Below are 27,912 nucleotides of genomic sequence, written 5' to 3' on the forward strand. Positions count from 1 at the left end.
GTTGCGGTTGACCTATTCTCTGAATCTGAGCCGTGATTGGTCGTTGTGAATAGTTGTGATGTCATTTTTAGTCGACAGAAGACAAAATGGCCGCCCCCAGAGATGGCTAAAAACGAGTGCACTTTGCTGCTTAATTTATATTCCACAAACGCAAAATTAATCAGAATGCCGTTTCAACTATAGTGGGCCAGCTGGGAACATAGTCTTGGAAAAATATGTTTGGGTTGACTTCTGCTTTAATCTGAAGCATGTTGTTTGCTATTATAGTAATTCAAGTGATAACAATTTGAAATATCTTATTATTCTTAAAAGAACGGGTGGGAAGTAACAAAGAGTATTAGCGGAAAACCATGACTTTTTACAGCCGTGGTAACCCTTCAAAACAGTAATCCTATCAAGTGACCCTAATGTATGTGATTGCTTGTCAACCATGTTTTTTGACATTTTAATGAACTACCTTGGTAGAGTAAATGGATATCATCGACAAATAACAGGAAAACTGATACAAACAGGATTGTTTTATATATTAAAATAGCAGATTCCCTTATTGTTTACAGTTCATTCACTTCATGTTCCTCATGCCTCATGTAGTACAAGTCTTTGGAAGGGAAAACAAACAGACCCCTTTTTCCATATGAAAGGTATTACATAATAACTTTGAGAACATCATGCAAACTCATTGTGTTCTTGTTTAACGCAGACTGGTGGCCTAATACCCACACATACATTTAGGCCACATACATCATGAGGTCGGGTTAACAATGTTGTCTTTAAAAAAATGAAAAATATCGCAAAAATATTACTAGGTGCTTTGGTGGCGCAGTTTGTCAATGTTGCTGCACAAAAGTCCTCAACTGCTTCTAGCTTTGTTGTTGTTCTTTTTCTTTTTTTTTTCTCTGACATAATAAAAAGTTAAATAGCTGGACAAATGACATGATTATTCAAAAAAAATACAAAATGGCACATTGGCAAATTTTGGTTAGAATCTGTAAAAAGGTGCAAATATAGGAATTTATTGTCCGTTGAAGTAAACTGACATCAGTTAAACTGTGGACCGTCCGTCATTTTCATAAACCAGAAAGCAGTTTACTCAATAATTGGTATATCTCAGTCTCAAGCTCATTGCCCACGGGTGGACCTAGGGAACATAGTCTTGGAAGTCTTGTCTTCTGTTTTTCTCTATTTTTCACTTTTTCCACCAATGTTTTCAAAAACAGAGTGTGTCACTCAAACTATTACAGCCATGTTACTCCTATAATTACTTTCATTAAAGTTTGTTTTTGACCAGTTAGCAAAGCAGCTAACACATCTAGCAAGGACTCCTCAGCAAGAACTAACAATAGCATTGATTAGCAAACCTTTTACTTGCAGCCTTGTTTACTGTAATTACAGTAATTCTAAAATGAAATTAGTACTTCAAAATATTTTACTTTATTTAATAATAAAGGATTTATTTCGCTCATTTTCAAAAATACTTTTGATGGTGCAGCTGAAAGAATCAAATTATGCTGAAAAAAAAAGCTGGTTTACCAAATGTTTTTCTTGACAACTTAAATTATAAAATAAATGGTTTGCATAAATTGACCTCAAATTTTGGAATGATCCATTTATTGAAAGCACATATTTCTCTAGTTCTGTATTTACATAAAGTCTCTTCTTCACAAGGATGTCTCCACACATGATGAGCCCCTTCGTATGTAGCAATGGTGCTGCCCCCCTCTGCTATCCTCGCCCCCGCACCCGTCAGGCCCGTGCACTATCAGCACAGGAAAGAACCTGGCATCGCTGTAATTGGGTGGACTGTCGCTGAGGGCCAGCTGGCTGGAGTTTGAGCGGCCCCCCTGCTCATCCATGCAGCAGGGGTCCGTCATGTTGCTGCTGCGGCTCCTCCACAGAGCCACCGTGCGACGTGACCCGTACATGCGACACAAGGAAAAGCGGGAAGTGGCCGAGGACAGGCGGGACCGGAAGCGTGCTCCCTGGCAGGAGAAGAGAGAAGAGCAGCTGGAACTGGTGACGGTCCTCCGCCTGTTCCTCCCGCGCCCGCCTTCCCGCCCCGACTGACTCTGGAGGGCCCCGTAGCTCTGAGTGGTGGGGCTGCTGTCCAGGAGGTAGCAGTTGGAGGATGTGGTGCATTCGGTGTTGTGCAGGGAATTGAAGTCGGCCGTGCTCAAGTTGATCAGCATGGCCTCGGAGTAGCTGGGAATCACCTGCCGGTTGCAGCGGATGTGCCACTCCAACTCCGTGCTGTCCAGCGTGTCAACTCTGGGAATAACGCAACTAACATTCTGATCTTCATCCAGAGGGGAGTCGCTGCTGCAAGTGTAGTCTATCCCAAACAGTTTCTCAATGCGGTAGTGCACATATGCAGTGCGATACTCTATGAGCACCCTCAGGGGCCAGGAGAGCATGAAGAGAGCAGCCAGCCAGAAGGCCACCTGGGAGGTGTACCAGGGCATTTTATCCGGGTGCACGTAGGCGATCAGGTTATCCCTGAAGTCCACATTCTTCAGCTGCATCCCCTCCCTGGCCTCCATGTAATCATCCAAACCTTCAACCTCTGAGAAGAACCTGGCCCGCTGGTTGAGGTAATCGTTCTCCGGGCCGGCCTCTGTGAAGCTGAAACATTTGGTGAACTGCAGGCGAGTCGCCGGATGTTCATCCAACCCTCTGAGGTCACGCGACACGTCCCTCATCCCGCAGCGGACGTAGTCGAACTCGCCCTCAGCCACGTGCGTGTTGACCCTCTCGTTGTACACCTGCGTGGTGGTGTAGGCATCCCCGTTGCGGTAGCGGGTGACTTGTCGCGTCCGGCGCACAAAGTGGTAGCTGATGGCCTTCCACCATATGCATGGCTGAGCCTGTCGCATACGTGCCACACGCTCATACACGCTGTCTACATCCGCTTTGCACTGGAGCTCGCTGCGGGCCCGGCAATGCCAGCACTCCACCATGTACAACACGTAGAGCATGAGGAGGAAGGCTAAGGGGATGTAGACGTAGCCGTCCGAGCAAGGGCTGTCGTGGTAGATCATGGAGTGACCTCCGGCATGGGACCCCCTCTGTAGCGATGTGGCGAAGGAGGCCGTGAAAGAGGAGGTGAGGGCTGAGTTGAAGCGGATCTTGGTGATGCGGCTCAGTTGGCACCAGCTAACTACGCCCAGGCAGCTGTACATGAGCACGGAGAGCAGCAGGCAGCGCCAGTGAGTTTCACGGCATACGCAGGCACCCAAAGACTGCTTGACTGGACGTTGCTGTGCAGAGAAGTTCAGAAGCATGGTGAGGAACGGGCCACTTAGAGCAATGAGCCTCCTAAAACATGGCAATGATATCATGACTTGGAGCCCAAATGCTAACGAATAAGCACGCACTGTAAATTGTGAAGCTTTCCCACAGCGAAGCACAAAGTAAATCAAAGGGAGGAAAGCTCAGGAGAATTCAATTAAAGCAGGTTGTGTCCCTGTGAGGCCTTCAATGCAGCGGAAGGACAAAATAGCTAATTGAGATGTTGTCATCTGTGAACCTATTAATATAACGGTGGTACGTGGACACATGAAATTACTTTGTTCCACGTGCAAGCATATAACTCTATATTTAATTACAAAACTGAATTCCGATGAAGCTGGAACATTGTGTAAAATGTAAATAAAAAGAGATACACCGCACCAGTGTTGTCAATCAGGTCCAGAAAGTAAAACTAAAAACCCTTCCACAGTTTGGCTTTAGCCACAGGTGGTTCTACTCAAACGAGCTCCCCAGTAGCTCATTTACCTGAGTTGAATTTAGAGGTCTTAGCTATAAATTTGATTATACGTACACATGCTATACGTACACACCAAACTACTCAAAATGCGTATTGGTCCATCTAATGCAAGGAGCAGAGAAGGCTTGAGCTGAGATTTGTACCCTGCACCTATCAGAAAGGTGTGGCAGATGTGCTAACTGCTAGCTGACCACGCTAAAATGTTTTTGTATTTTGTACATAACTACATCTGTCCTACCAGTGTTGTGCACAAAGTTTGTGCCACAAACTGTACATTCATTCCTCATTGCTCCACACAGTACTCATCTGCAATATTTATTTACTTCAGGGCAGACTAGCAGACAAAAACTGCTCACATTTGCCATACCAGAAGTCAAATTGTTGCAATCAGCAAGGACAATTGCCTAAAGCTAAGACACTAATGCATTCACCCCTAATGTATTCCAACCAATTAAAGCAGTTATCTACAAGCTGGATCTTGTGGAGGTCCGCAAATGAGAAAAGATAACGTTCCCATCTTGTTAGTCACTTGTTACTACTCTTCAGGAGACCCTGTTTTGTCATCTTGTGTTTAATGGAGTGAAAGGATTCTTTGCTGACAACAAGCCAGCCATTACCGCACAGGCTCAGGCAAAGAGATGTCATTGTGCTGCTTCAAGCGCGCTTGATTTATGGGGGGGAAAGACAGGGATTCAATTGCCATGATGAACCACACAGAGGACAGACCCATTGGCAGCAGTGACATCCTCAATGCAGATGCACAGTTACACTTTCCTGTAGACTGTCTTCATCTACGTACTCAATGATTTACACAACGATTACATAATACGGATTCAGATGCGGTCCTACCATATTACTTTAGTGAACCCTTGACTGATCCTGTAAGTCCGCCAAATCGACTCGCCGACTTCTCCGCTATGGATTGACACAGCTTTTTGGGCAGATTCATGGTCTCTAGGCGATGGACAGGATAATTGTTTCTGTGTTCACGGCTCCATGCCAGGAGAAATTCAAACCCTTTTCGATGCCTGTTCAACCGTATATCAGGAAAAGATCCGAATATGAATGCATTCGCACTTGTTTTCCTACTTCAGCACAATTTTCACGTACCGGTATTTGTACTTTACTTTGTTATTTATATTTTTCATTACACACCCATGGGCAGATTTACTTGAATGCTTTTTTTCATATATTGGATGAAGAGCCTCTTACGCTTACACAGAATGACAGAAGTATCGTCATTGAAGCCCCGCCATCCAATCAAAAGAACCACACTGAGGTATGTTAAATCAATTCATATTGATCCAGTCTTGAAGAAACCTACCATGCCAGTTTTTGGAATGTGCGAGGGAGGAAATTGGATTAAATCCACACTAGCATGGGGAGGACATGCAAACTCCACACAGTGAAGCCAGAGTCTGGATTTGACCCCACAACCTCCGAAATATGAGGCAAATAAGTTAACCAGTATATTTAATATCTGCAAATTACTTTTGATGCTTAAGTACAGCCAATGTCAGATACTATAAGACTTAGTAACATTCGTCAAGTTGACATTTACTTCTACCAAAGTTATTAAGATACTTCTATCGAAATATTGCTTTCACATCCTTAATATAAGACTGATCACAGGGTTCTGTGGGAGTTGAACCACTACACTTCAGAACACAAGTTCAAACATTGTTTTTGGACAGGAATTTAGAAATAAATAAACAAAAGGTGAACCGATTAAACGCTTGGAGGAAATAATCACGGCCAGAGAACAATGCAAATATTACACTGAACTAAATCTAATGCGAAATATACAACAACTTGCCGTACAGACAATGTCCAATGTACAGATTAAATAGTTTTAACCATGCAGAATTTGAACATGCATATCCCGTTGCCTTCATCTCGCTTCAGGACACAATGAATTACTGAGTTCATTATTATTAATTGTGATAAATTATACATGACTGACGATGGCGAGGATGTTAACAGGGAGATTTATTTTTGCAGTGACTCCCAATGGAGAGCGAAGATGCTGGCATTTGAGGATTTGTTTATGATTGCATACTTGTCTTTCAGAATCCAAACCTAATTTCACCATTTCGGCCTTTGCGGGTGTAGCTCTGCTCTGTTTTGATGTGGTAATCATAGTAAGTTGCAGTTCCTCATACTTTGGTTAAATAAGATCACCGAAATATTGGAAACAGCTAGTGAGAGTGGGACGTAGGTGCACACCACTGCAAAACTATGCAACCACAACAATAAGTAGTGCCAATCGCAAATTCTGAATTTGTGATGCGGGCTCTTGGCTTTGATATCTCAGGAGATGGTGCAGGTGAACCTATGAGTGCATACCACCTACCTCATCCACACTCTGATCTGGAGAGTCCGCATCCGGCTCCTCTTCCTCGGCATCATTGAGAGCCCTGGCCTCGGTGTCTTCCGCTGAGTCCAGGTCGGAGGAGAGCATCCTGCACTTCTTGCATGTCAGGCGGCAAGTGCACGATCAGTCCGCTTTGTCGCCATGTGCAGTAGTATCCCCCTCCGCTCGCTTCCCCTTCGGACCCACTCTGCTGTTGGTGGTGGTGCCGGCGGGCTGCAGCTGCACTGTGAGGCGGGGATCCCGCGGTGGTCCCGACAGAGGGGGGCGGGGTTGGGGGATTTCGCCGCAGCAGAGACAGCAAAGGTTGACCATCATGCAGTGAGCGATAACGTTAACGGTGGTTGTGGGACCGCTGGATTGCTTCCCGATTTAACCCGACCTCCTCCGCACTGATTCCACGGCTGCAAAAAGGATTGAGGTCAAGACAAAAAAATGTGTCTTCGGGGTGCGTGATGTCAGCGAGTCGAAGCTGCACATCTTTTGGTAGCGAAATCGTCGTCCCATATGGCCATCCGCGACGCATTTATTTATTTTTAGGCTTTTGTTTTGAAATGAGCTCTCACGACGCTTTGCCGTAAAGCGTAGTTCAAACACACTGAAAAGGACAAAATGTATTAAAGGAATTTTCAAAACTTTCAAGCAGAGATTGTCCTCGCCGCAGTATGATTATTATCCAAACGACGATACAGACGACGTGTAAAGTAAGCCATTAAAAAGCTACTTCCGCTTTGAGAGGGTGCTTTCATTTTGAAAGGAAGTTTCATTGCGTCACTTCAAAGATTCTCCGTGTTTTCGCTAGTGTGTCGTCGCTCAGCTAAAGGTTAGCTCGCAGCGTTCAGCACATTTAAAAGGTCTATATTGTAGCGGCGTCGTTGTGTTTATCATGTAATGGCTTGGTGTTGATAAATATAACGAAACTGTTGTGTTTTAATTGGTCAAATGAACCGTTCAGTTCACTTTGTAAGATTCTGGCGTAAACCTCGCCACATGTGATAACAACTACTTTTTCTAGCGAGGTTGTCATTATACGATTGATGTGGTAATTATTTTGTAGTTGTAGCTTGTTCAGGCCATAATATATACATCATGCAACGCACAGAATAATAGAAGCAGGAGTTACACTGTTTCCCTTGTCTTTACAGAGGCGTCACAATCATTTTTCAGGGTCCCGCGACTGAGCCCCCACACAAGTAACGTTGCTGTCGAATGTGTGTCTGCTGAGTTGAACCAAAATGTCAGATTGATCAATAATAAGGACGGTCAAATGGAGAAATCAACATCAATTGAAAATATCCAAGTCTGAATTGTCCATAGGTCTGAATGTGAGTCTGAGTGTAGTAATGTACCCTGGACTTGAATGGTGCCCAGTCCGGGGTGTAGCCCACATCTTGCCCAAAGTCAGATGGGAAAAGGTCCAGTTTAACTGCACCCCTAAGGAGGACAAGTGGTATAGGAAAAGGATGGATGAAAAGAGTGCCCCTACTTATTTTGTTGTTGTTTTTTGTTTTGCCCTTACTTTTAATTATTCCAGTTTGATTTTACATAGCTTTGTATCTGTTCTATTGGTGTTGTTTATTTGACACATTTTATTTATTTTGTTATCGATGGCCCTATAAATATATCGATTATCTTATTTAAATCATTTATCTTGTTTAGTGAACCTCACTAGCATTATAATAAAACATTTTTCTTTCAGGTCTCATACACATACTGTATATCCTTTCCAACGTTGATTACCTTTTTTTGCAAAGCTTCTTGTGTTATATGAAAAGTGCCGTATGAATAAAGGAAAATCGATTGATTGATTCTGTCTTTCTCCAGCGGGATGTTGCGCCGTCCCAAGCCGGGCGGCACAGAGGCGGACCTCCTTAGAGAGCAGGAAGAGTTCATCAAAGCTGGAGCTCTATCTGCTGCCACCGTGCTCCGCCGCCCCGACAAGAGGAGGGGGGAGACGGGAGGAGTCCCTGAGGAGGATCATAATGGTCACGATCCAGAAAGTCAGAGGGATGTGGTCACCATAGAAGGTTAGATGGTTGAAATTGTAAACTGCATAGACAACAAAAACAATTGGATTTTTGTTAACTAGTGCTACAACTAACAATTATTTTGATAATCAATTAATCTGTTGATTATTTTGTAGATTCATTGGATATAATTACATGTTGTGATTTCCATTCCTTAATTCAAAAAGAGGACATCGCATCTAATTGAAAATGAAAATGTACAAACAATTATGGTTCAGTTCCTTTTTTGGTCCGCAACATGTCAGAACACAGGCAACATTATTGATCATTGTTTTCCAATGTAAAAGCAGATCTTTACAAATATCTTGCTTTTGAAAAACACAAAGACAATACTGGTCAACCACACATTTGAATTAGAGATGGCTTTATGTGTCCCTAATTGCATTTTTTACACTGATTGAAAACATGACTTTACATTTTTTTTTTTTCAGTGGGGAGGGGTAGTGTTGGTTGATGGGGGGTGTGGGGGGGGGGGTTAGTTTGTTAAAATATGACTCCACCCCTAAATTAATCTGTGGGATTGTTAAAAGTTCCTTGATATGTGCTCCTGTTTTGGTTAGCACCATTAACCCTTAAATGTCCATGGGCGAATAATAGCATTTGTGAACTGCAACTGAAAATACCGTTATTATCCTTATTTTTATTTTTTTTATAAGCGAGAATAAAGTAGTGTCTAATTGAGAGGAGATATTCAATTGTTCAAGTGGATAATACACCCAGGACACTGCCTCTAATGCGACTAGTTGAGGAAATGTAACAATTGTAAGAGATTTTATTCATACACATTGATTCCGCAATTTAGTCACTGCTCTCTAATAAAAATGAAATACTTTCTTTTCAGATCTTCCAGACCAGCTTCCATCCCTGACACCAGCGCCTCCGAAGAAGTCCCGCTTCAAAAACAGCCGCGTCACCTTCGAGGATGAGGATGTGGGGGACACGCTGGACAAACATGACACCCACATCAGTGCAGTTCTGTCCAAGATTGTTGTAAGTGCTCTTAAACCATAATTTCCAATAAAGTCTGGCTTTATTAGTAGAATTCTGAATGATTCATTGTTTCTAGCAAGATCCAATTACAGTAAAACCAAGCTTACAGAAAGTTGGTGTAAAGAAATCATAACTGTATTAATTCAGATGAGTTTCCTAAAACAGTTATTTAACAGACTTGGGTTTTTTTCAGCGTGGTCTCATGAATGAAGCTATGTGACTTTTATTCTCTTTAAGGAGCGAGATACCAGCTCCATCCCAATATCACTGCCAGAATTTACTGGCATGGCGTTCCCCAAAGCATTGCATCGCTCAGCAAACAGCAATCAGGTAAAAACAGACAAAAAAGAGTTTTTTAAATGAGCTCCATGAAAATACATTCCCCGAACAAAATCTGTACGCAGTGTGTATCGTTTACTTTATAGCGTTTTCCTGCTACTATTGCAAAACAAAATTTGGAATTTTATACTCTTGCTTTCAATGGAAATATTTAGATAAATTAAAATGATCAACACATGTACTTGAGAAAGTTGTTCAAAAGATGTACAAGCCCCTAAATGGTGCACATCCCTCACCTTGTCAAGCAGGTGCCTCTGCCGGCCGTGGGTGGGAAAAAGAGCATCTTTGCTCAACAGATTGCGGCTCAGAGACTAAAAGAGGGAAAGGCCCCATTAGACTTCACGTCTCGAGGAACACCGAATCACAGAGCTCCGGAGCTTCCTCTTCAGAGGCCCATGGAAATTGATATGTCTTATCACACTGGAGATCGTAAGTAGCCTGCCTTAGGAGTTCACATGTTCTCCCCATGCTTGCATGTTTTTTTCCCCCCAGGTACTCAGGCTTCCTCCCATACACAAAAAACGTGCTTGTGAGATTCATTGAAGGCTCTAAATTGTCCATAGATCTGAATGCGAGTGTGAATGGTTGTTTATATGTGTCCCACGATTGGCTGGCGACCAATTTACGGTGTACCCCGCCCAAAGTCAGTTGAGATTGGCTCCAGCTTTCCTATGACCCTAATGTAATTATTTATATATGAATTGTTATTTTTTTTAGAATAACAAATACTAATACATAATCATGATTATATTTAATATTACCTGTACTACAAAAATGGGCCTCTCCTCCCCCTCCCACTAAGAGATGGCTGGTTCTTTGTTCAATTGAGTGAATCCAAGTCCCTGGCTACTTTGTATGACCAAATACAGAATATTTTGAAAACCTTACATCAGCTCATGCATGGCATTCTTCCTCAGAAGGGCCGTCTTCAGTGTCAAGTTCAAGACTGGTGTCTGGTGAAGGACTCGGGCGTCCCAATGGCTCAGAGGAGACCAGGAGGATCCACAGGGAAAACCAGGAGAAGATCCTGGCATTGTCCCAGTCGGAGATACTAGAGGAACAGGAGAGGCTTATATCACAGCTTGGTAGGCTTTTGCATCCGTCGCTGGGGTGACTTGACATGATTTTTAATGAAGCCAGTGCACAAAGGCCTTTGTTTTCCCATTATGTTGGTCCACTTGTTCCAAACAATTATTTCTGCATGCCAGATCCAAGGCTGGTGGAGTTTGTTCGATCCCGCAGAGCTCCGAGCGCCCCTGCTTCGTCCTCCTCACGCGAACGCCCAGAGGGGAAAAGCAGCGAGGAAACTATTCGTCTCAGCTCAGACTTCACCAATGGTGCTGCGCCCTCTTCGAAATCCAAAGAAGTGGAGATGAAAGCGGAAGAGGAGGAAGAAGAGGAACTGTCGCCCCGATATTCCATGATTGGTATGATGGTTTTAAAAAACAAACCTTCTCTTTGCCTTTTACCTTAGAATGAACCAAATGCACTCAAGTTATATTACTATTGCACTTCATTTTGTAAACATTGCTGAGAAATCCTTTAATTAGTCTGAATTCTTGGCGCTCCAGATGAGACATTGGACTTTGTCCCACTCTCTCAAGAAGATCCATTCAATTAGATGCCTGCCAACTTTGTCCAACTTCATCCCTGACATTGTCCGTCCCATAAATTGTCTCAAAGATGTTGACATAGCCACTGTCAAGTTACAAATTTATTATGTTGTGACTCATCATACAAGAAAACTTCCATCAGATGGACACTCAGAAAATCTATCAGCCCCAGCAATTTATATTAAGTTTGTTAGCAATGTTGTAAATACCAAATATATGTATTGACGAACAAAGTAATCTCGGTCGGCTCCAGCCTTCCAGTGTGGAATTTGCATGTTCTCCCCACACTTGTGTGGGCTTTTTCGGGTACTCTGACTTCCCACGTTCCCAAATCAAGCCTTTTAGTTTTATTGATGACTGAAATTCTCCATAGGTGCAAACGTTAAGTGTGAACGGTTGTCTGTATGGGTCCTTCGATTGCCTGGCATCTCGTCGTCTGTATACCCTCCCTCGTGCCCAATGTCAGTAGGGATTGGCTCACCTACCAATGACGACAGGAACAATAAAAAAGGATGTCCACTGTATAATTTTGGGGTGGTTATTAATTGATATATAATGACAATGTACTATAATAATAAGACCTAACTCTTGTTGTTGACCTTTATTTAACCAGGTTAAAAAAAACTCATTGACATTTTCAATCTCTTTTGCAAGACTAACCTGGCGAATCTAATCATTATCTAAGCATTCATTTTAAATGTGGTATTCAATGGGGAGCAAATTGAAAATTCAAGGTTGTCTCAAGAGAGTCGTCCTCTGCTGGCCATAAGAGGAATTCCACATCAGCCTGGTTCTAACACTTGAAATTCCTTTAACTCACTCACTGCCATCGACTTATTTATTTGTCTTTTCACTGTCCAGTCATTCAATCCCGGGAATTTGTTTATATTTTTTTCCATTTTTTTCAAACGTTATTGTAAGAGAGGCTCTGAAAATGTCTGGCAGTGACTGAGTTAAATATTGTTTGTTTTTCCTCATCTCACCTCAATCTTTTCTGTTCCTTCTCTCACCAAGCATCCATGCTATATTGATATAACTTAAGTGGGCTGATTTTGCTGCATGGCCAGATTCCATGCATAAAGCTAAGCACTGGCTTTACTCTGTTTGATTAGCTGGGAAGTCACTCTCCTGACTGCTTTGTGGTTACACTTAGCCGCGATGAAAGTGTTGCTCGTGGCTCAAACGAAGAGGTTCTTGCGCTGGATTTCAATTGAACAATTTCCGTTTCCCCAGAACAATTCACACAGCTGTCACAGCACACAGCACAGTCAGTTGAGCAGAATCTACCTGCCTTTTTTTAAAATAACTATCTTACATCCCTGTGGTGAGAAGAACAACGGCAAATCCGCTCTAAATAATAAAGTCTCTGATCTTTTTGTGTGACTAGATCTGCCAGTGAAGCCTCAGAAGGAGTGGGTGCACATGGATAAACTGGAGCCCGAGAAGCTGGAGTGGATGGGGGACATTCCTGCGCCTAGAAAAACCCGAACCAAAGAGGTTAGAAGAGCAACTGTAATAGCGTAAACTGAAGTTGAACACCGTGAGAACCCGAGAAAACACATTTTGTATTTTTATGTTTAGGCCATGCATGCCCGTTTTGATTTTAACGGAACTCTGATCGCTCCCACGGAGGATTTGCCCACCCACCTGGGGCTGCACCACCACGGAGATGAGCCTGAGGTATCTAAGCAATATATCCTCCTATGATTTAGTACCCATAACATTATAATATGCATCTTAAGTAGGACATTTTTCTCACTGAGAAACATCTCAACGAGATGTTAGGCCAAAGATATGAATTTGGCGTTGCAAAGTGACTAAGTCACTTTCGATTTCTCCAACAAGCATCAAGCAAGTAAAACTAGCGATAGTCCGTGTTTGTCCATCTTCGCGCCAGTGACTCCTCTAAGTTTGACTGCACACGTGAACAAAGGTAATAGGCTGCCACAGGACGTAAATACAACTGTGTTAAATTAAAAAAAGTTCCTGCTTTAAATAATTTAAATTAATCTCCAAAGTTAACGCTTTAACTCTCTCAGCCCTCGTCTTCGCTTTATTATTCATATTTTAATGTGTGAGGAAGCCGAAGTACCGGTGCCTGGAGAAAAACGCAAACCTTTAGCTGAAGCTCCCATTATCTCTCATTTTGAAATACTGCAGTGCATAACTGAGCATTAGCGATGCAGATCTTGCAGTGTATGTCATTATTACACTTGGCATTTGGATTTAATGCATTCATGACACACATCAAAATCAGTTTCTTGTTGCTGTACACTCAATCACCTCCCCCCCCCTCCCCCGCCAGAATGCAGGTTACTCCCTACAGGAGCTTTTCCTTCTGTCTCGCAGTCAATTCATCCAACAGAGGACTTTGGCCCTCAGCACCCTCCGCAATATCCTGTCAAAGGTACACAAACATGCACACAGTCTCGCACGTGTCGACGGTAAGCACGGGGCTTACGTATTTGGACGGCTCACAGGCCCGCGCTGGGGACTACCATTCAACCCTGAAAGGCAGCGTGTTGGCCACTCTGCTCGACGCCGGCCTGCTCTTCCTCCTTCGCTTTGCGCTGGATGATGGCGTGGAAGGAGTGATGGCCGCCGCCGTGCATGCGCTCAGAGCACTTCTGGTGTGCACAGAAGACGAAGTGAGACGACAGTGGTCCAAACGGAATACCTACTTTGCTAGACAAACATTTACATAAAGATTTCCTTCTTGCCTCAAAGGAGTGTTTGGACCTCACCTTCCACTGGTTTCGTGGGCTGGCCGCCTTCCCCCTGCTGCCATCTCAGGAGGAAGAGGAGGAAGACGATGAAGGGCTGGATGAAAGTTTAAAAGAGACTGCCAAGGAGAGGGAGGAGAGGAAGAGTGATCATGATGTGGCTGGGCAGGATGTTGTCAAGGTGATTTTAATATTTCTTTTAGTGGCACTGGCACATGCATTTAAGTGAAAAAAACCCAACTATGGTTTGCTGGAGAGGTGAGATGCTATTTTCTTTTCTGGGCACTGCCAAGGTTCCTGAGAGTAAAACCCAGCACCCACATTTCCCAGGGATTCAGCAATGCTGTTCTCTTAACATTCGTGCATTTGTGTGTGGTATAATATTGAGTCAAAATGCACGTAAAACTATCATGATTCATGTTTAGATAAGAATCATATTAATAAAATAGTTTCCTGCTAATTCTTTCTGATCTTAAAGTGGAAGTCAACCCAAACATATTTTGTTCCCAGAATATGTTCTATGCAGGCCCACTAGTCTAAATACGGCATTCTGATTAATATTGTGTTTGTGGAATATGAGAAATTCAGCCGTTTTTAGCTAGCTCAGGGGGTGGCCGTTTTGTCACTCCTGTCGACTGAAGATGACATCGAAGTTGAAAACAGATACAATACAATACAATTTTATTTATATAGCGCCTTTCACAACAGCGACAGCTGTAACAAAGCACTTTACATACAACAACAAAATCGCCATAATACAACAAGTGAAATCAATAAATGAACACAAAACACTATATGCAATAGACACCGGAAGGTGAGCCGTGATTGGTTGTCATCTGAGCCCTGAGCAACTTTGATGTCATCTTCAGTCGACAGAAGTGACAAAATGTCCGTCCCCGGAGGTAGCTAAAAACGGGTGCATTTTGCTGCTTAATTTATATTCCACAAACGCAGTATTAATCAGAATGTCGTATATCAACTTGTGGGCCTGCATAGAACATATTCTGGAAAAAACATTTTTGGGTTGACTTCCACTTAAATGTGTTTTGTTACAGGGTCTCCTGAGAATGAAACTTCTCCCCAGATTACGTTACATCCTTGAGGTCGTCCGGCCCTCTCCCCGGGTTGTTCAGGATATTCTGGAGATCCTGACCCGTATCGCCAGGCACTCTTCGTCATCTGCCATTCAGGTAGCCACCTTATATCACCTCATTAATAGCCTTTTCCCCTCCTATCAGATCTTTTCATGCACTCGTTTTTCGCTTAGGTGTTGGATTGTCCCCGCATGATTGAGACGGTGATGTCGGAGTTCCTTCCCACTTCCTGGACAGTGCCATCTCTTTCCTTCCCTCAGTCTGTTTATGGACTCCCTCTTGCTTGCGCCATGAAGCTCTTACGGGTTTTGGCTACTTCTGGCAGACATGCTTGCGCCAGACTGGCAAGTCTTGTTTGTGAGATCACATTGCTTATATTTAGATTGCTTGAATAATTGTTGTTGTTCCTTCTATAGTTGAACTCAGCGGGTGTGAGGGAGCGTCTGTGTCGTCTGCTAAGTGCAGAGCCCAGTGAGCTCTTGTTGGAGCCACGCAAGGCCCTCAGGATCACCACAGAAGCATACAGGATGTCGGCCGTGGCAGCCGGCTATGGCCAGGCCTGCGACTTGTACATGTACGTAACATTGTAACGATTTGTACTGCCAAAGTTAGCACGTTTGTTCACCAAAGACATACTTGAATGCCAAAGCCCTGATTTCCTCCTCATCTCATAAGAGTGTCATGAGTAACTGTGTTATTCTGTGATTGGTGCTTTTCCGCAGAGACTTGTATCCAGCCTTACTGACGGCGCTGCAGTCTGTTTGTACAGCGCTGGTTCCCTCTGACCCTCTGTTGCATCTGCAGCTCGAGAAGGTTTTGGCTCTGCTCACTCTGCTTACTCAGGTTACACATACCGCCGGTTGCCACCAGGAACTACAGGCTGGCATGGTCAGGTAAAAAAGACTCTGATTGATTGAACTTCATCTACAGCATAGTCTTCGGAAGTTGCATGTGATTGATGGAAGTGACAGAGCCAAAATAATTCAAAATGATTTGAGGGCTAAAATGCTGGTTAATACACACAGAATATAATATTGATATAAAATGGAGGCCGCGAGCAGTATAGGTGATGACATCAGAATAATTAGGATTTGGCACTGTTTCAGTGTTTTTCAAACTTTTTTGAGTCAAGGCACATTTATTTCATTGAAAAAATCCCACGGCACACCACCATCTGAAATTATGAAAAAAAAAAGCTTATTTTAACAATACAAGTGTTATATTTTTTATATAAGCATTTTTTAACATTGAAGAATGATTTTATATTATAACGTATTGAATAGGAATTAAATAAACACAAAGAAAAAAGTATTTTATAATGTTTCATATTGATACTTAGTGTGAAACATGGGCCTGTTTGGATAAACATGCGTCACTAATTCGCTTGTCTCTAAAGAAAGACAATTAGCTACCTGCTGCTGCTGCTGCTACCTGCTGGTATGGAAGAGTACTACAATATAGTAAAGACATGATTACGCTGCCAGGTACTTGACTGTACAGGCACACAAATTAGATAATGTCCCTTTGTGCACCTTTTGGTGACTGTAATGTACAATACAATATACCGAAATTATGATGTAAAAGTAACAGTCTGTTAACCATTGTTCATAAACATAAAGACAATATCACACATTCTTTTAACTTTTAGTGACAAATTATGACAACACAATACCTAGGTTAAGATATATTCTTATGTAAGAAGTGACAAAAAAATAGGTCACACATGGTTGCGCTGGACAAAAAAAAAACAATTACACACAGGCTCACATTCAAAGTCATATTTCCTTCTTTGTACGAGCAAAAGTATTACATTGCATTGTAAAATGGAAAATGGTGTCACTTGGATTTTTGGGGGTCATGAAGTGACAGCTCTTAATGTTGACTCATTCAGCATTCCCAAATATCTCATCTCGCGTTGAAGTTGAAGTCTTTCTATTGTCCTTTCAAGTTCGTCAGGAGAGAAATGCCCTCCTCCTCCTCCGGTGTCATGGGGGCATGTCACAGGGTTGGCGTCACCACTTGTGGGCCATTTGAAGAGATTTGTAAAGGCTCTTGATAATCCACTACAGAGAGACAGCAGTCTGGCACTGATGCCATCTTACCTGATCTACTTTGAGGCCTTCTACCATCAGCTCTCCAAACAGGTTCTTCTCATCTTCTGCTGTTATTCTACCCATTGGCTCTTACCTGTTGCCTTGTAGGCTCATAGAAGCTTTTGGACAAAACGTTGGTGCATATTGCAATAGCCTCAGTCACATGTTGAAAGTCACATGCAGTCATCCAGTCCTTCAGGCACAAAGTGCTGCTTCTGTGGCACTCAGGTCAAACAGCCGTGTTTGTGTCTTTTCCTCAGAACTGTTTCAAGCCAGTGGAAACTCTTCACGAACTGGAGCAGCTGACATCCGAGGTTATCCTTCCTCTGATGTCCCACAGTGTTGTGCAAGACCTGATAATGAACCTGAAGTATGTTTGCTTTGTTGTGAAACTGGTAATGTCCTTATAATTACCGTTTTCCCCAAATGGAATCTTCTTCAAAGACAAATTCTCACTATTTTTGGTACCAGGTCCTCCTCAGTTGTATGCAATGTCCTTTCTCATCACGTGGATCTGGACACCTCTCCGAGCCTCCCTGGTTTGGCCTGCACAGGATGGCGGGACCGTCCAGCCTTGATGGCTCACTCCTCTCCCTTCCCTCTCCTCACAAGCCTGTCGCTCCTCTTAGAAACTCTCACCAGCATCCACAAAGGTCTCACCTGCAAGGTTAGCCGTGTTGAAGTTCTTGTTATATGAAGTGTGGGATTGACACGCTAGTTTAGCAATTCATTGAGGATACTGTATTGTGAGAGACTATTTTTTTCTCATCTTGCCACCTACTACTTTCGCAGTTTCTGGGGTCCTCGTTTTAAGACAGACTTGTGTTCCTTTGGCTCATTAAAACTGCAAAATTATACCCGCTTGAAAAGTCCAAGCTCCGACACATTGTCGAGAATGTGTTTGCGATGAATGTAGCTTGCGTCTATGTTGCACTTGCACTTTACTCAATCCAATCGCAATGTATCTCTTCTAGTTCACTAGCCTCCTTGTGTCAGAGCCTGTCATTGGTTACCTGCAAACTGTCAGTCAGGCTACTCCCACCCTGTCTCATAAGTGGTCCTGGCTCCTGCGTCACGAGCACCACCTCATCTACCTGCTGCTGCGCTTGGCATATAGATCGGTAGGTTCAAAGTACTGTTATTTTGATTGTGAACCAAAAAAAAAAACCTCACATCTACTATGACATATGTTTGAGTCAATTAAGTTCCGATTCTATCCGCAAAATCACTGGACATGGTATTAAAATGTTATGTCATCATTAAACTGTTTTCTCAGATTTCCATTGCGCCACAAGTGCAAAAGCATGCCACACTCTACCACCAGGTGGCGCTCGTACTTCTCCCGTGGTTATTGCCTGGGAGCGAGCACCTTGCTCATGACCTGCTCTCCACCGTTGTCTTCAGCAAGGACTTCATATCGTAAGTTTCCAAAACGTTTGCCTTTACTGTCAGTTTTGTGCACAAAGAGCCAAAATAGCTGTGAAATTGTTAGTCACACAATGCTTGTTTTGTGAACATTTTTCTTAGGTTCTGCATGCAAAATGGAGCCAATCAATGTAATGTCATTTTACTTATTAGATTAAGCTTCATGTTTTCAAAATTTCAACAAATCAGCAGATCGCCCTTTGAAAAGAAAAACAAGATGAAATATGGTCTTTGAGTGCTGCTCGACACTAATGGAAAAACATTAAGTAGGCTGTTTTTAGGTTGTTATTCAACCCACTATGACACAATGTATAATATGAGGCTTTGAAAATATGACACAGTAGTAAACTTTAAACTAGCCGTTCCAACCTTTTCCCTTCTTTACAACAAGTTTCTTACAATTTGCACTTGTTTGCACCACTAGCAAATATGTTTTAACCTCTAACATGGTTTTATAATCAAATCGTTCTAATTATCTAACTTTTCAGCAAAAATAATGGCAAGCATCCAAAACCAAACCAAATGAGTGAATGATTGGTTTCATAATTCCTCTCCCATGACACATCTTATGACCTCTCAGATGTGATTATGAATGGTGATAGAATTTTACATAAAGGAGTTGAGCTTTAACAGCATGCACGTATGCAACATTAAAAACATATGGATACCACTTAGGACTAGTTGTTAACAGTGGCGCAGCCAGAATGTGGCTAATGGGTGGGCCTGGAAAAAGCAGGGTGGGCCTGAATATTTCTCTCACTGAGCACAATCCTGCTGTCCCGACACATCGTATATTCAAATAAAACGACAAACTGAATAATATGACGTTCAGATCTTCCTTAGACAACCACAATTACGCCATTCTTAATACATAAAAAACACAAAATGCGAGTTAAAAAACTAATTGAATAATCATTTCAAAATATATTTTTTTCATGAATCTCACTGGGTGGGCATTCTGTCAATCTGGGTGGGCCTGTGCACACCAATGGGTTTGTCTATAATGCTGTAAGGCCTGTCACAATAATTACTATATCAACTTACTGTTCCATAAACAAAAAGGATACATTCGGTTTTTTTTTTTTTTACAGACTCTGCAGCATACCTTCCAATGGTTATAGATGTGCAGTTACAAAAAGTTGAGCAGGATGATTGGAATTAGTTGCAAAGCCTAATGCCACAGTGGGAACATTTGGGCTTCAGGCCACATGAACACGGTTCACACGCTAACATCAATAAACTGCTATTCATGTTGCATTTGTGTGAAGAAAGTCACAACACACCAAACGCCACATATTACTTACTGTTCTACATTTCATTGCCAACGTTCAATACTCTTGAGAATGAAAAGTTAGTTGCTCTTAAAAAGGATGCACTTGAATTATTAAGTAATATCATTATCTCAGCTACAGCTTCCTGCTAATACTCTTTTAGGGAGAGCCGCAGTGGCGGTCCGGAGGCTATCGAGCTTGGGGAACTGCAGCTCCATGAAGAAACGAGCCATCACAACTCTCCTTCGCTCCAAATTGTGGGAGCTCTCCTGAGAGAAGCCTGCGCCAACCTGCCCTCCATCCGTGGCTGTTTCCTCACTCACCTGGCCCACCTGGAGTCGTCTGTTCTGCTCTCTCAGGACGCTCTCTTCGGCCGCAACCCCTGGATCATATCCCACCTGCTCCCAGAATTGTCTGGACCCACCCTGCCGTCAGACTGGCCATTTCTTCCGCTTGTCAGCCTCTATGAGAAGACTGGGGTGTGTGGTGGTGGAGGGCTCTCAGTTGAGGAGCTCCCCCAGGGGGCTCTGCTGGCAGTCACCCAATGTCTGCAGTGGCTGCTGGTGTTGGAGGTCTGGCGGGAAGAAGCCCTTCGGGTATACAGACCTCTGTTTTCTCTCACTCTTTTTCAGGAGAACATATTTTTCAGGAGAACATATTCCTAACAAGCCGAATTTGCTCTTTTACAGGTAATCCTTCCAGTTTCAAAGCTGGCCCGGCTGTCCTGTGTGTTCCTGTGTTCCAGTGATTTGTTCCTGGAGAAACCGGTTCAGAAACTGACCTGGGGTCTGTTCCGGTTACTATCCAGGTTTGATGAACACAGCTGTACTTAAATACAACTTTTTACATGAAACAGGGATGTTGTGGCAGAGTTTGCGCCGCACTGCAAGAATACCGTGACAATAAATCAGCCTGCAGCAAAAGAATGCATTTACGAGCTTACTGTTGTTAAATTTATTGATGTATATTTATTGGCCTCATCAAAATCTTTACTCTAATTAGGACTTTACTACTGCGTTAGCATAGGTTAGTGATTTCGTAACTATGCTGTCATCTGATCTGCACTGAATATCGCATTGCGTTGAAAGAATGTAACTAAGTCGTAAAGTGTGGATCCCCTGTACTGGTAACTGGCAAGTTAGCACAATATCAATAACGTACATGGACAACCTACAATCATGACAGTTTACACATGATAATGATCCAAGACCGGACTCAAATGCAGAGAACAAAGTATTTACTGCATTATACTTAGATCTAATATGTTGGTTGCTTCATGTAGTTAGAGAGTAATATTTTATTGTGTGTATGATGCGGTCCAGTTCTACACCACCACCATGTACAATAATACCCTTAAACTTAGATGAGTAGCTATTTGACAGTGTCAACCAAAACTGAGCTTTATTGCCTTATATGTGAATACTTGATACATAGTGTTGGTGTAATTATAAAACTGCATTATTATATGCAGTCGTTATAGTACCTGCACATACTATATCACTGGCGTCAGGCCAGTCAAAACCTTGTACCTCCAAAATGGTGACTTTTCAGGAAACTCAAAACTAGGCTAGTTTCTTCAACCATTAGCATTGCATCTTGAAAGAGAGCAAGCCTTTTTCAACACTTTAGATTGGTCAGTAATGTGTAAAAATATCACCCACACGTGTGGACTGACCAATAGTATAGATTTTAGAAAAAAGATGAAATTCAACAAAATGTGACCTATGAGGTTGTGGCCCGACACCAGCGACATAGGGATGTATTATTTGATTTATCATTAATTATTTGTGGAAAATGTTATACATTATATACACGTTATTATTTAGTATTTAGTTTAGCATTTGTACCTTGCCTCTGCTAAATGCTTCTTATTGTTCATTGACAGTGATGTTGTTCACTCACTCCTTTCCTGCGTGCAGGCCATCAAGACTGGAATGTTTAGACCTCAACATTCCCCCTCCAGGACTGGCCTCCTTCCAGGATTTGTACTGCGCCCTCTTGGCTCAGTACGAGGCCGTGTCGTTTGGAGACCGCCTCTTCGGGAGCTGGATTCTGTTGCCCCTGCAGAGGAAGTACAGCGCCACCATGAGGTTGGCCGTGTTTGGGGAACATGTGGGCATTCTGCGGTCGTTGGGTGTCACTCTGGAACAGGTGACTAGCCATTTTGAAGCATTTGCAGTCTTTGATTATTGACTGCCTCTTCGATGACATTCTCGTACCTCTTTAATGGAAGCTTGCCATCCCCATGGAGCGGTTCACCTCTCCCCCCGAAGACTCCCTCCCTCTGGTACGCCTCTATTTCCGCTCTCTTGTCACCGGGAGCGTGAAGCCTTCCTGGTGTCCCTTCCTGTATGTGGTGGCTCTGGCTCATGTCAACGCTTTTGTCTTCTCTCAGGATGCTGCAGCGCAGGTACGTTTGTTTCATGTGAAAGGGAATTGCCTCATATTGACACAGTCAGATGGTGTTCAAACTTTGAACCAAGAATTGTTTCAATTAAAAACTTTCGGATTCTGTTTCAATTCCACCTGTTTTTATCAATCTCAGGGGTGGCCATTTTGCCACTAGCTGTCGACTGAAAATGACATCAGCATTGCTCAGGGCTCAGGTAATGACCAATCAGGTTTCAACGTTCAAGCGTCACATGACCAAATTCAGAAAACAGGTGGGCTGTGATGTGTTGTTACCTGAGCAACCGTTGGTGTCATTTTCAGTAGACAACAAGTGGCAAAATGGCACCCCCTGAGATGGATACAAATAGGTGGATTTTGCTGCTTAATTCATACTCCACAAACACAATATTAATCTGAATACCATGTTTAGACTAGTGGGGCTTCATAGAATCTATTATTGCAAATACATTTTGGGGGTTGAATTCTCTTTTAACTCATTCACTACCATTGACAAATTTACTTGTCTTTTTACAGTTTAGCCACTCAATCCCACCAACATATATATATATACGTGTATATATATATATATATATATATATATATATAGGTGGGATTATTTTCAAACATTACGGTAAAACAGGGTCCGAAAATGTCCAGCAGTGAATGAGTTAAGGCACTACAATGATTAAATCATGTTGCTCAAATTAATTACAGTTCTTTTAGACATTTTCTGCGACTGACCCGTGAATCGCGAAAATCTCCAAGTAATTGACGCCCCGCCGAAAAGGTTTGCCATGCCACAAAACGACGGCAAAGCACTACTTACCCGTATGTCTAAACCCCTGGAGTCACTTCAACATACTCCTTGACTTCATCACATCACCAGATGGCACCGAAGCAATATTGTTATTGTTTCGGCCTGAACGCAAAACAGCAACTAGGTAGGTTATCACAGAATAACAAAGATTAGTTTTCAACAAAAGATATGCAAATTTGCGAATGCCAAACCGCAAATATGCGGAGGTTCACTTACACACATAACGATTTGTACCAAGTTTTAAAATGTCAGAACTTAAGCCAAGAGGGCCAAAAAAATCACCATATATGTTCTTACTTCTCTTATCGTGCGTGGGGGATTTGAGATAAACAACACAGCGCTTCACGCAAACACACAAGGATTTATAGTCTTAGAAAAAAAACAGTCTTAACACAACCCTCATTGTGGAATAATTGCTTAGAATAGTCTTGTAGAAACATTTGAGAATTGGGCCTTTGTTTTAATGCTCAAATTTGGCCTGATTATGGGTACGTGTGAACCCTGCTTTAAGGTCGTAGCTCGTGGCCCTTCGCTTACTGTGTTCAAGCTTGCTCTGTGCCACACGTGCAAGTCTTTAGCACACAGCTGGCTTGTGCCACAGGCTTGTAATTGCACTCAATTGGTGGCAGTGCATGTGGCACTTGCTTGGTTTTTATGGTGCATTATGTGCATGTTCCGTTAAGGTTGTGACAGGATATCTTGGTCTATTTTTCACAAACAATTATGTGCAAAACTCGATGCTACAGTTACGCTTTAACTTTGACCTAACGGTATTTTGTGGTAATTTAAGATTCAACTGTGTACTTAAAATGTATTTTAATAGCGTGTTTGGCTCTGTGCTGCAGCCTTTGGGTGAGGGGCGGGTACACCCTGGACCGGTTGCCAGCCAATTGCAGGGCACATATTGACAAACCACCATTCACACTCACATTCATATGGAAAGACATTTAAAAGTATTCATTTCTGAGTTTTCGTGCTGCCCAAATCATCAATAATTAATAGTACCGTATTTTTCGGACTATAAGTCACACTTTTTTCAAATAGTTTAGCTTGTCCTGCAACTTGTACTCAGGTGTGACTTGTGGAATTTTCAAATTAGAACTCAGACTGGCACCCAAATTCCCCATTTCCTAAATGTGTTGACTTTGCTAATGCATTTGGCCAGCCAACTTCCAAAGGAAAGTAGAAGAAATGGATTACGAGGAAGAATTAGTCGACATGGCAACTAATGTGTGACGTATCACTAGCTAAGCCTGCGGCTTCCTCTTGCCACAACAGGGATTTACAGCACCAAAAGGCGCATATTTTTCAGGGCACATTTGAAAAACCTGCTAGGTTTCCAAATGGAAACAGTGTGTGCTCAGCCTGTATTTCCGAACACACCCACAGTTAGGAAACAGGGATTTTGAACACGAGTCCGAGCTCCACTGTTATTGGTCTTGGTTTTTGTCAAATTCATTTGCCCAAAATACATGCCTTACATTTGTCGCTGTCCTGTGAAAAACACTTGGGTCCATTTTTATCAATGTTCTTATTTTTACGTGAATGGTGTTTCTGTGTTACAGACATCGCATTAACGTGAAAATAAAACAAAATAAATAACAAATTGGACAAAAATGTTTTTCACAGCACAGCGACGATATGTTTTACTACTTCTTCATTATTCATTTTGTGTTTTGTGCGACTTGGACTCCGGAGTGATTTATAGTCCGAAAAATACGGCATGTGGCTGTAGCAGTCAGTCACTGTTTCTGTTTTTAATTTTGATGATGAGATTCCAGGGGTAACTCACATTGCACTTTGCTTGTAAATTAAATTTTTTAGTTGAGACGCCAACATCATTCACGCGTACAGAAGGAGAGTCTGTCAAAACATTTGCGGCATGTAGTGCACTCGCACTGGATGGAGCCTTTTGACCTTATTTAAATCCCTTCATCCTTTCCAGGAACTTGAAGTAGCACGACACAGCATGCTGAGGAAAATCTACTACCTGACGGAGGAGGTACTTTTTCTTTTTTCTTCTGCGTATAATCCCGTTTTTTAAACTTGACTTTTAAATCTTTCCATTTTTTTCCTCCTACATTTGACTTCCTGTAACCTTGCAATTTTTATTTTAAGAATTCCACCCTTCTTTTTACACAGGTGTTAAAGAAGCACTTGTTGATGTTCCGCATGCCCAAACAGGACTCTCAGTTGGGCTTTGACATGTATGATCAGTTACCTCCCAGAAGAGCGAAGCATTTAGAGAGCGTTGTGGGCCTACAGAGCGGCGGAGGCTGTCAAGCGGAGGAGAGGTGAAGAGGAGAACGTGAACAGCGGTGAAAGTCTGCCCTCCTAAAAATGTTATAAAAAAAAAATAAAAAAGGGGACTTGAAATCATGGATGGACTTTGGGGCCCAATGCTGCTTGTTGTGCTTTTGTCACACAATTATATGGACATTTACAGAAAATGACATGAACACTTACATTTTGCTGTGTCTCTTTGACAGTGGATGACTCCTTGGTATTGTGATTCAAGAAATGGCAATACAGTTGTACACTTTTTTGGGGGGGTCTGTGCCACATAGCGCATCCTAAATGTGTACAGTATCGTGAATTTATAGTCTCTTAGTTTTGTCACATTTTTGCTTAGCGTAGCACCGCTTGAAATTGAAGAGCTAAAATGTCAATAAATGGATGCTTTTTTTTTGACAGGTTTGATAGAAGTGTGACTACTCTTGTTTTGGAATCCGTGGGAACGTGCGTAAATCATGACGATGCAGTCGTACGCTACAAATGTTGACCGACAGCCATGCGACTCGGCGCGTATAATCTTCAATGGAACTTCACTGTCATTTCATTTGACTTTAAAACTCTTGACAAGCAACCACCCAGACTGAATGTCATGGGGTTTATGCCACTCAATGAATACACTGTGCCTTTATGACGTTGTGAACTAATAGCACTCAGATTGATGTCCTTGACTAACAAAGATGCAAGCCGAGCACACGGACCAAACGACAGCCGGACAAGTCATCAGATTTGGAAAATGCCCATGAATGGCGTCTTTATTTTTGTCGTGTACTCACACGTCCCCGCTTGGCTCTGTTTTAACCCTCAGGCTGTCATGGTAGAAGTCCAACTACACACATATCACAATGTAGTTATTAATTTATGTGAGGCTGTGATTGTAAAATATATCTACATGTCGGGGAATTTTCCAGCGCCATCAACACTATAGTTTAAAGGCTGTTAAATTCCATCCTCCCATCACGATCTAATTAGAGGTCAGGATTCTAAATACCAGAGCAGAGTGAAGCTTTAGCTGAAAGTATTTTTTATTGGCACATTATTTAGATTAAAAATGACGGATAAAATCTCAACTTGGCTGTAAAGAGGTCGTAATGAAATCAGATTTGTTAGGATCTTTTCGGAGCCACAGCCAGCAATCACTTAAAAGTTTTTGTTTGACTGCAAACGACAGATTTCCTTACCTTATGTAATGAAATTAGTTGACAGCTGTGACTGGTCATTGTGTAATCAAAGCGAACAAATAGACAAGCATTCACATCTATGGACAATTTAAAATCTTTCACGAATCTAACATGCACATTTTTGGAATGTGGAAGAAAGCTCACACAGGCATGGGGAGAACATACAAACTACTCGCAGGTGGTCCTGATTTGAGATTCAGACCTGGGAGGTACTCTTGCCTATCGGCGCACTCAAAAAAATTGGGGCTGATATTTACTTGTACAAAACTTTTCACTCAGAAATTGTAAGACATGGTGTTGGCAGCATCGTGATCTGCAGCTGGTTTTCTTCTGCAGGGACTGGGAAGACGGTTACAGTTGATGGGAAGATGGCTGGAGCTAAACAAGGCCATTTTGGAAGAAAACCCGTTGGAGACCGCAAAAGACCTGAGACTGGGATGGAGGTTTTCCGCCCTGACCGCTAAATACAGTACATTCATGTAGCGTTCAGATTCAATTGCAGCAGCAGTTGCTAAAAGACCAGATGGCAAACATTAGGAATGGGACTCATGATACTCGAGCTCATCTTACAAACGTCAGCGCTAGGACACACGCTGTGTTTATATACGAAAATGATTAGTCCAGTCTAGTTATTCCTAAACAAAAAAAAGTTGTGAAATTAAAACAAACAGCACAATGCTTCAATGCATTTCAATGTGTTTTTTTTGCCCAATTTCGCAAGAAGATCAAGTAACATTGTATTGCCGGCTTCCAACAAGGCATGCGTCTGACCAAATTGATCCTCTTGCATTATTACGGATTGCCTATTTGGACCGCGTGGGTCTCGGGGTTGATGGTTCAACAGTATTTGTGTAGCTGTTCACAGCGTGACTGTTTCTTTATTCAGAGTCTCCAGGCTCTCAACAGCCTGAGAGGATGCTGAACCACTGCCATATGCCACATCAGCCACAAAGTCCCTCACAACCAGTGGCGTACACATTTGGTGGACATCTTACAAACCCCAGTTCCAATTAAGTTAGCACATTTTGTAAAATGTAGATAATAATACAATGTAATGACTTGCAAATACGTTTCAATCTGTTTAATGTTCAAATTGATGAAGGTTATGATTTTTTTTTTTTTTCAAACATTCAATCGTTTTGAATTTCATGCCTACAACATGTTCCCAAAAAGCTGGGACAGGGGCAACAAAAGACTAGGAAAGTTGAAGAATGCTCCAAAAGCATTTGTTTTTGCGCTCCATAGGTGAATAAGTTTATTGGAAACAGGTGAGTGTCATGATTGGGGATAAAAGGAGCATTTGGTGTCTCCTATTCATTCTTTTTTCACTCATTCATGTGTTCAACATGCCAATTGATTTATTGGCCGCCTTTAGGATCTTCACCACAAGTGATAGACAACGGCAGCCTTTGTACCGTTCTAATAGCAGTCACACGGTTGACTATCCCCCATCTGGTTAATTGCGCTCATTCATGGGAGATGTGCACAGATGTGATTTGAGTGCAAAAATGCCCACTGGGCT

The 27,912-nt window shown here is 42.4% G+C and overlaps 2 protein-coding genes across 8 annotated transcripts; one reads left to right on the top strand and one right to left on the bottom strand.

The window, feature by feature from the left end:
* Positions 1–540: 540 nt before the first annotated feature.
* Positions 541–6,858, bottom strand: LOC147137620 (transmembrane protein 151B). Its single transcript, XM_086048623.1, has 2 exons — positions 6,117–6,858; positions 541–3,254 (listed from the first exon to the last, which is right to left on the bottom strand). The coding sequence occupies exons 1-2, from the start codon at positions 6,222–6,224 to the stop codon at positions 1,659–1,661; spliced, it is 1,704 nt and encodes a 567-aa protein (XP_085904749.1). The 5' UTR covers positions 6,225–6,858; the 3' UTR covers positions 541–1,658.
* Positions 6,746–25,622, top strand: rpap1 (RNA polymerase II associated protein 1). Of its 7 annotated transcripts, XM_086048612.1 has the most exons (28): positions 6,922–6,957; positions 7,280–7,371; positions 7,959–8,161; positions 9,003–9,151; positions 9,389–9,481; positions 9,736–9,919; positions 10,408–10,575; positions 10,699–10,917; positions 12,491–12,600; positions 12,685–12,783; positions 13,409–13,510; positions 13,584–13,751; positions 13,831–14,007; positions 14,882–15,016; positions 15,094–15,264; positions 15,337–15,494; positions 15,643–15,813; positions 16,869–17,064; positions 17,274–17,383; positions 17,485–17,680; positions 17,988–18,134; positions 18,290–18,432; positions 19,873–20,305; positions 20,399–20,517; positions 21,629–21,860; positions 21,943–22,119; positions 24,863–24,919; positions 25,060–25,622. In XM_086048612.1, exons 3-28 carry the CDS (start codon positions 7,963–7,965, stop codon positions 25,213–25,215), a joined length of 4,269 nt encoding a protein of 1,422 aa, XP_085904738.1. In that variant the 5' UTR covers positions 6,922–6,957; positions 7,280–7,371; positions 7,959–7,962; the 3' UTR covers positions 25,216–25,622. The 7 variants fall into 7 exon arrangements, with proteins under 7 accessions (XP_085904740.1, XP_085904737.1, XP_085904743.1 ...); XM_086048614.1 differs by lacking the exons at positions 6,922–6,957; positions 7,280–7,371 and adding an exon at positions 6,746–6,838; XM_086048611.1 differs by lacking the exon at positions 7,280–7,371 and having other exon boundaries at positions 6,884–6,957.
* Positions 25,623–27,912: the final 2,290 nt, after the last annotated feature.

Source organism: Filicampus tigris, chromosome 13 (genome assembly GCF_054856515.1).
Source record: "Filicampus tigris isolate MCC_2025a chromosome 13, RoL_Ftig_1.0, whole genome shotgun sequence".
Taxonomy (NCBI): domain Eukaryota; kingdom Metazoa; phylum Chordata; class Actinopteri; order Syngnathiformes; family Syngnathidae; genus Filicampus; species Filicampus tigris.